A 9,194-nucleotide genomic window follows, 5' to 3' on the forward strand; every position below is an offset into this window, starting at 1 on the left:
TGTTCTCCCTGTGTCTGCATGGGTTTCCTCCAGGTGCTCCGATTTCATCCCACACTCCAAAAGACATGCTGATTGGGTATATTGGCCATGCTAAATTCTCACTCAGTATAGCTGAACAGCTGCCAGAGAGTGGCGACTACGGAATTTTCACAGTAACTTCATTGCAGTGTTAATGTAAGTCTACTTATGATACTAATAAAGAAACTTTGAAGTAAAAGAACTTTAAAATGCTGAGTTTCCCCAACCCTATTCAGGTAGTAACCTAGACCTTAATCACAAGGTCCAAACCTGAAGCACTAAGACAATCTTAACCTGAATCCGTAACACACCAAGTGGAAACAAACAATTGCTCTGGCGCAGAAAGAAGCCATTTGGCCCATTCTGGCTGCATGAGCTCTCCAAACGAACATCAAGACTTGGTGAATAGGAAACAACAGCAAATGACTCATTTAGGATTTGAACCCGGGACCTCTCACGCACACCCAAATTAAAACACAAAGGTGAGAATCATACCCCTTGCATAAACAGAAAATGACATCATCCAGACTCAAAATATTAGCCCTATTCTCTCCCCAAGGATGCTGTCAGACCTGCTGAGATTTTCCAGCATTTTCTGTTTTTGTTTCAGATTCCAGCATCTGCAGTATTTTGCCTTTATCATAGCCCTTGACCAACAAGCCGGCAATAAGGTGTGATTTCTAGGAAAGGGTGGTACATTTCCTTCCCTAGTGAACCAGATGTGCTCCTTTTTAACACCACAATTGATTATTGTTTCATGGTGACCATTACTGAGACCAGCTTTATCCTGTGGTGAAATCTGAACACATAAACTCAATCATTTGCTTGGGCCTCTAGCTACAGGTCTCCTCAAATTTTACTTCAAATTCCACCAGCTGTCTTCATGAGATTTGAACCCATGTCCTTTAACTTGAGCTCTTTAAAATCCAGTGATTTGATCACTGCACATCCAAATCATCTCTAATTCTAACACCTGAACTAGTGACGTAATCTTCAGCACTTAACTATGGTCCTCACGTCTGTCACTGATTCCTTAAGCACTCAGTTAAAATAATGATTAGAATCGGAACATATGATTTAGGAGTAGGAATAGGCTATTTGAGCCTGCTGTGCATTTAATACAGTAATGCTGATCTGGTTCTGGTCTCTATTCAGTCTTGAAAGGCTGAATGACTTACTCCTGCTCCTTTTTCTTGTCGTCTTATGATTGCATGTAGATACCAGCATTGGACTGGGGTAGACACAGTAAGAAGTCTCACAACACCGGGTTAAAGTCCAACAAGTTTATTTGGAATGACGAACTTTCAGAGTGCTGCTCATTCATCAGATGAGTCACCTGATGAAGGAGCAGTGCTGAAAAAGCTTGTGATCCCAAATAAACCTGATGTGGAGTTGCCTTGTTGGACTTTAACCTGGTGTTGTGAGACTTCTTACTATGATTATGTGAGTGGGGGTCGGAGGTGGAAAGTCAGTAATTTTAAAACGCCTTAATGTCTCTATTCATTACACGGATAGCTTCCTGATCCAGAATCATAAAATCCCTACAGTGCAAAAGAAGGCCATTCAGCCCATCGAGTCAGACTTAGGCCCACCCCACATATTCACCTCGCTAATTCCCCCTAACCTACACATCTTGGTACACTAAGGGACAATTTAACCTGAACATCTTTGAAATTCTGCATTCCAGAGCCGAATGACCGATAGGTTACCCAAGTCCCCTGTGCGGTGGAAGGGTCCCTATCAATGACCACGAGACTCTAGTGCGCCGGCGCGGATGCATTGACATGCGCAGTGAGGCTGATGGCGATGGACTGAGGTGGAACTGAGGTGCTAGGTAGGCGGCGGGCGATTGTCGGGCGGAGAGGTGGAATTAGAGCCGTGGGTGGGCTGGGAAGCTCCGGAAACGGAGTTAGAGCTGAGATCACATGGGCCCATGTTTACCCCAGGGTGACAGACTCGGGAGTGCGGGCTCAGTGGCTGCCATGTTGCGGGTGGGAGTCTGCTCGGATCAGGAAAGAGGGGCTTCCTCCGACGGGCATTGGCCTGTGTTGCCCAAGCAGCCATCTTGGCAGAGAAAGGCGGGGCTTGTTCAGGGAGCGGAACGAATCCGCGCGCGTGAGCGCCTTTGTGACGCAAGTGGGTGGGCGGGGCTTCAGTGTTCTAGTGACCAGGAGGAAAAGTCATTTCATTGAAATTTGATTTATTATTGTCACATGTATTGGGATGCAGTGAAAAGTATTGTTTCTTGCACGCTCTGCAGACAATACATATGATTCATAGAGTACTTGGAGAGAAGGAAAGGAGAGGCTGCAGAATATAGTGTTACAGTCACAGATAGTGCAGGGAAAGATCAGTTTAATATATGGTAGGTCCAATCAAAAGCCCTATGGCAGCGGGGAAGAAGCTGGTCTTGAGTCAGTTGGGACGTGTCCTCTGTACTTTGTACCTTTTTCCCAATGGAAGAAGGTAGACGAGAGTATGCCTGGGGTCCTTGATTATGCTGGCTGGCTTTGCACACGGGCTGGAGAATTGATCCCAACCAATGTGTGTGGGTATCTGGGATTGGAGGAAATAAATGGTGTAATTTGTTTGGATTTTAGCACAAGTGTTAATGGGACATAGATTTACAGCCTTGGGGGGAGCAAGACACAAATTAAGTCCCATAGAAACCAGAATTTTCTTGTCATGAATTTTTATCCCACCCAAACTTACAGTGAAAACCTTGTTCAACTCCTTTTGCAGGTGAAGGTTTGCATATGGAAACTCCAACTAAAAATGAAGTCTGACAGAATCACTTGCTTCATTAGGACCTGAATATCATTGCCTTTGAATGTGAAAAGAGAAATGTTTGGCTGTTCTGGCTGCCTGAAAGTATTTCACACATCAGTTTGACTGGAAAAGGACCAAGACACGCAAACTGAGTGAGTGTTCTGATGTATTGATAGTGGAAAGAGAAAAACACTACACCATTCACACTGGGGAGAAACTGTACGTGCATTCTGCTTCAACTAAACTGGAGGGATATAAGGACACCATGGAGAAACCGTGGAAATGTGGGGACTGTGGAAAAGGATTCAATTACCCATCCCTGCTGGAAAACCATAATCGCATTCACACTGGGGAGAGGCCATTCACCTGTTCAGTGTGTGGAAAAGGATTCACTCAGTCATCCAACCTCCTGATTCACCAGCGAGCTCACACTGAGGTGAAACCTTTCATCTGCACCATGTGCGGAAAGGAATTTACTCAGTCATCCAATCTCCAGACACACCAGCGGGTTCACAGTGGGGATAGGCCGTTTACCTGCCCTGTGTGTGGAAAAGGATTCAATCATCCGTCCAACCTGCTGAAACACCAGCGAATTCACACTGGAGAGAGGCCATTCACCTGTTCTGTTTGTGGGAAAGGATTCACTCAGTCATCGACCCTCCTGATACACCAGCGAGTTCACACTGAGGAGAGGCCATTCACCTGCTCTGTGTGTAAGAAAGGGTTCAATCATCCATCCAACCTGCTGAAGCACCAGCGAGTTCACACTGGGGAGAGGCCATTCACCTGCTCTGTGTGTCGGCGGGGATTCACTCAGTCATCTACTCTTGTGATGCATCAGCGAGCACACACAGAGGAGAGGCCGTTCACCTGCTCCGTGTGTGGGAAGGGTTTCATGAGTTCATCTAAACTCCTGACACACCAACGAGTTCACAGCGGGGAGAGGCCGTTCACCTGCTCTGAGTGTGGGAAGGGTTTCATGAGTTCTTCTATCCTCCTGACACACCAGCGAATTCACACTGGGGAGAGGCCATTCACCTGCTCTGTATGTGGGAAGCGATTCACCCAGTCATCCAACTTGCTGAGCCACCAGAGACTTCACAAGTGACTGTAGGGGTGCAATGTTAATGACATCTTGACTGAACCATGTTCATTCTGACAGAGTAGGTTTGTTTCTGCTGATATTTATGAAACCTATAACTTGATTGTTGTTTAATATTCTGGATCGCCATCTCTCTTGACTCTTCTAGTGTGGCTAAGTTGTCAGACTGCTTATCTAACGTCCAGCACTGGATGAGCAGAAATCTCCTCATATTAAGATTTGGCAAAGCTCAAGCATTGTTTTCAGCACCTGTTCCAAACTCCATCCTTCTCACTGTAACAGTCTGGGGTTAAACCGGCCTTTTCATAGCCTCTAGTGTCACATTGATAACTCTTGAGTTTCTGATATTCTATCCATGCCATCACCAAGACCCCCTATTTGCACCCAAGTATTTCTGCTTGTCTTCTCCCCTGTCTCATCTCTTGCTGAAGCCCCCACTCATGCCTGTTATTTTAGGCTGGACTCAACTATTTAAACGCATTCCTAGCTGGTCTTCCACATTCTACCCTCCGTAAACTTGGTGTCAACCAAAACCGAGCTTCCTCTGTCTTAATTCACAGCAAGTCCTGTTACGTCTATCACTCCTGTGCCCACTGACCTAAACTGACGCACAATCAAACATCGACTTGACTTTAAAATTCTCATCCTTGTTTTCCCCATCATCCATGGTCCCACTGTTCTCTCTTTCTGTAATTTTCTCCAGCACTACAACCCTCTCAGATTATTGTCTCCTCTAATTCTGGCTTCTTGTGCATTTTCAATTATAATTGTGCCATCATTGGGGGCAGTACCTTTAGTTGCCTAAGCCCCCCCACTCCACTTCTCTTAACTCCTCCAGTATTGCTGAATTATTAGACTGCTTATCAGACAGACAGTATTGAATGATTTTGGGAATACTGAAACTATTGACTTTGGTTCTTGCTCCAAATGCTGTTCCCTAGCTACCAATTACATCTTCCTCTGGCAATAGTCCATTTGCAACACTGGCGTCATATTTGACCCAAGATGAGCTTCCAACCTCATATCTGTGATATCTGTGTCATCACTGAGACCACCTATCTGTAGCTCTTGTCAGATGTTGCCCATGTTTCAGGTTATCTGCTGCTTCATCCGTGCCTTGGTTACCTCCAGTTCCAACATTTTTCGCTGGCCTTCTACATCGTACCCTCTAGAAAGTTAATATCCAATCTGCTTCCCATGTCTTAACTCTGAGGTATCACCCTGTGCTCACTGACCTACATAGGCTCCCAGTCAAGCAACTTCTTGATTTTAAAATTCTCATCCTTATTTTCAAATCCCTCCATGACCTTGCTCCTCACTATGCACTTGGGCTCCAGCCCAGCAACCATTCAAACATGTGTGTCCCTCTAATTCTGAGCTCTTGTGTATTCTGAATTATAATTGCTGCATTATTGGTAGCCGTGCTTTCAACTGTCACTCCAAGCTTTGGGTTTCCCTCCCTTGACCCCTCTGTCTCCCTCCTCCTTTAGGACACTCCTTAAAACCAATCTCTTTGACCAATCTTTTGCCTCATGCATTATTTTATAATGCTGCTGTGCAACACTTTGGGACATTTCAGTACCTTAGAGGTGCTACATAGAGAAATATTGCTGTTTTTGAAGACCTGGTGTGTGGGAATTTTCTGGCTGTGGATCCTTTGTAAGTGGATTAGGAAAAGCAATTGTGCTGCGGGGTTCTCTGGAGGCTAGGTATTGTCAAAACTTCAGTCAATACAAAGACTCATGAAAGCCAGTGTCCCGGTCTAAAGACGTATCTTTGTTGACCGAACGATCGCTCGGGAGAGATGACACTGCACAGTCCAATGCCTCTCTAAGAGAGAAGGCTTTGAGCTTTCCAGATACCACTCTGAGGTTACAATGCATTTATCAAGACAGCTATACATTTTTTTCATGTCAAATTCTCCTGACTTTCATTAGTTGTGAACCAATCATCTTCCATACAAATCAGTCATTGATAATTCCTGTCATATACTTTAGCCAATTGCATTTTACCCTCTGACATAATGGGATTTCATTGGTTCGTGGAATCCGGATGCTTCCTCTCCCTGTTGCTGATGCTTCTTCCTCTATTGCTTAGCAACACCTGACGCTTAGCTTACAAAAGTCAAAGTTAATGTTCCCATCAACTTTTGCTGAACCCGACAGATGTACTTTCCCATGTCTGAGAAGACCTGCTTTACCTGGATTGTATGAACAACCCTATTCATGAGGTAACTTTAAAACTCTAACTGCTAGCAACTTGCACTGATAAGAACTTGCACATTCTGTGGTGTCATTGTCATTAAAAATGTGACTTCTAATGTGCTTTTCATCCCACCAGGCCCTATGGTAACCTGCTTTTGGCTAAAGTTTACAGATTGCTTTAAACATACAGCTAAGAATACATTTTAAAATCCAAAATGCATGTTTAAATCAGAAATATTTATTTAAACCTCTTACTGTGTTCAAATCTCTATGCAAGCATTTCCCCTGCAAGTAAGTGAGTTCGATTTAACGTCATTTTATTCTGTGCTAGAGGTTTGATTAGTGTCTCAAATTCCTGACTATTTCAAATTTCTCTAACCTACCAAGAATTTCTCCAACAAAGTGTCACTCAGAATGAGGGAGGCAGGATTTTGGGCCCTTGGTGCTGCTGATTGACTCGGGTGTCTGTCACTCAAGAGTGAGAGAGGTGGGCCTATATTTCTTTGGGGAAATATATTGCCAACACGGTGCCTGTGCAGTTCTAGTGTTACGTCATTGCGCGTGACAGCGTCAACAATAGTCAGCATCTATTTAGTGTATATTAGGTGGAGAAATTATTTCAATGCACCAACAACATTGGAAAGAGATAGGGTCAGGCAGGCTAGGAAAGTGTTTCTCTGGAGTAAAGGGAAATACAGTGTCATCAGGGAGGAAATTAGACGGGTAAATTGGAAGGAGGCATTCTTGGGGAAAAGTACCGAAGGAAAGTGGAGGATTTTCAAGGAATGTTTGTCTGGAGCTCTGCATGACAACGTTCCGATGAGACAGGGGGGTGTTGGTAGGGTACGGGAACCGTGGTGCACGAAGGTTGTGATGAACCTGGTGAATAAGAAAAGAGAGGCGTACAGAAGGTTCAGAGAGCTAGGAGGTGTTAAGGATTTAGAGGAGTATACGCGATGTAGGAAGGAGCTTAAGAAGGAAATTAGGAGAGCGAGAAGGGGTCATGAGAAGACCTTGGCGGGTAAGATTAAGGAGAATCCCAAGGCTTTCTACAAATATGTCAAGAGTAAAAGGATGAGATGTGAAGGCATAGGACCCTTAAAAGGTGAAGGGGGAAAAGTTTGTGCGGAACCGTTAGAAATGGCGGAGGTGCTTAATGAATACTTTACCTCGGTATTCACGGTGGAAAGGGATCTGGGTGGTTGTACTGCTGGATTGCGGAGGACAGAAAGGATCGAGCATGTGGACATAAAGAAAGAGGATGTGTTGGAACTATTGAATGGCATCAAGGTTGGTAAGTCGCCGGGACCGGATGGGATGTACCCCAGGTTACTGTGGGAGGCGAGGGAGGAGATTGCGGAGCCTTTGGCGATGATCTTTGCATCGTCGATGGAGACGGGAGAGGTTCCGGAGGATTGGAGGATTGCAGATGTGGTCCCTATATTCAAGAAAGGGAACAGGGACAGCCCGGGAAATTACCGACCGGTGAGTCTAACCTCAGTGGTTGGTAAGTTGATGGAGAGGATCCTGAGAGACAGGATTTATGATCATCTAGAGAAGTTTAGTATGATCAAAAGTAGTCAGCACGGCTTTGTCAGGGGCAGGTCGTGCCTTACGAGCCTGGTTGAGTTCTTTGAAAATGTGACCAAGCACATTGACGAAGGAAGAGCGGTGGATGTGGTCTATATGGACTTCAGCAAAGCGTTCGATAAGGTCCCCCATGCAAGACTTCTTGAGAAAGTGAGAGGGCATGGGATCCAAGGGGCTGTTGCCTTGTGGATCCAGAACTGGCTTGCCTGCAGAAGGCAGAGAGTGGCTGTGGAGGGGTCTTTCTCTGCATGGAGGTCAGTGACCAGTGGAGTGCCCCAGGGATCTGTTCTGGGACCCTTGCTGTTTGTCATTTTCATAAATGACCTGGATGAGGAAGTGGAGGGATGGGTTGGTAAGTTTGCTGACGACACCAAGGTAGGTGGTGTTGTGGATAGTTTGGAGGGATGTCAGAAGTTGCAGCGAGACATAGATAGAATGCAAGACTGGGCGGAGAAGTGGCAGATGGACTTCAACCCGGATAAGTGTGTAGTGATCCATTTTGGCAGATCCAATGGGATGGAGCAGCAGTATAAAATGAAGGGTACCATTCTTAGCAGTGTAGAGGATCAGAAGGACCTTGGGGTCCGGGTCCATAGGACTCTTAAATCGGCCTCGCAGGTGGAGGATGCGGTCAAGAAGGCGTATGGCGTACTAGCCTTCATTAATCGAGGGATTGAGTTTAGGAGTCGGGAGATAATGCTGCAGCTTTATAGGACCCTGGTTAGACCCCACTTGGAGTACTGCGCGCAGTTCTGGTCACCTCATTACAGGAAAGATGTTGAAGCCATTGAAAGGGTGCAGAGGAGATTTACAAGGATGTTGCCTGGATTGGGGGGCATGCCTTATGAGGATAGGTTGAGGGAGCTTGGTCTCTTCTCCCTGGAGAGACGAAGGATGAGAGGTGACTTGATAGAGGTTTACAAGATGTTGAGGGGTCTGGATAGGGTGGACTCTCAGAGGCTATTTCCAAGGGCTGAAATGGTTGCTACGAGAGGACACAGGTTTAAGGTGCTGGGGGGTAGGTACAGGGGGGATGTCAGGGGTAAGTTTTTCACTCAGAGGGTGGTGGATGAGTGGAATCGGCTGACGTCGGTGGTGGTGGAGGCAAACTCGTTGGGGTCTTTTAAGAGACTTCTGGATGAGTACATGGGATTTAATGGGATTGAGGGCTATAGATAGGCCTAGAGGTGGGGATGTGATCGGCGCAACTTGTGGGCCGAAGGGCCTGTTTGTGCTGTGGCTTTCTATGTTCTATGTTCTAACTCCATTGCATGTCTTGTTTACTTTAGCAGTGTTCATTGATTTGTAATCGCACAATTAGAAATTAAAAGGCCTGAATCATCTTTGTGAAATGCCTGACCATTTTATTTGTCAGATAGTTGATGAGATACCGCTTTAAATTGTAGGCCCGACAGGAGGAAAGGAGAAAAAGTACACTGTCGCATTATTAATAATATCACCTCAGTGATGGCATTAGTACAAGAATGAGAATCTGGGTAGTCCCCGCTCGC

General features: G+C 45.6%; 1 protein-coding gene across 1 annotated transcript in view; it reads left to right on the forward strand.

The window, feature by feature from the left end:
- Positions 1 to 6,738, forward strand: part of LOC144496809 (uncharacterized) — a 77,470-nt gene extending 70,732 nt beyond the window's left edge. Inside the window, exon 3 of the mRNA XM_078217369.1 lies at positions 3,145 to 6,738. Coding sequence (XP_078073495.1) covers positions 3,145 to 3,895 — 751 coding nt within the window. The 3' untranslated portion in view covers positions 3,896 to 6,738. The remainder of the gene's footprint in view (positions 1 to 3,144) is intronic.
- Positions 6,739 to 9,194: the final 2,456 nt, after the last annotated feature.

Source organism: Mustelus asterias, chromosome 8 (genome assembly GCF_964213995.1).
Source record: "Mustelus asterias chromosome 8, sMusAst1.hap1.1, whole genome shotgun sequence".
Classification (NCBI taxonomy): Eukaryota; Metazoa; Chordata; class Chondrichthyes; order Carcharhiniformes; family Triakidae; genus Mustelus; species Mustelus asterias.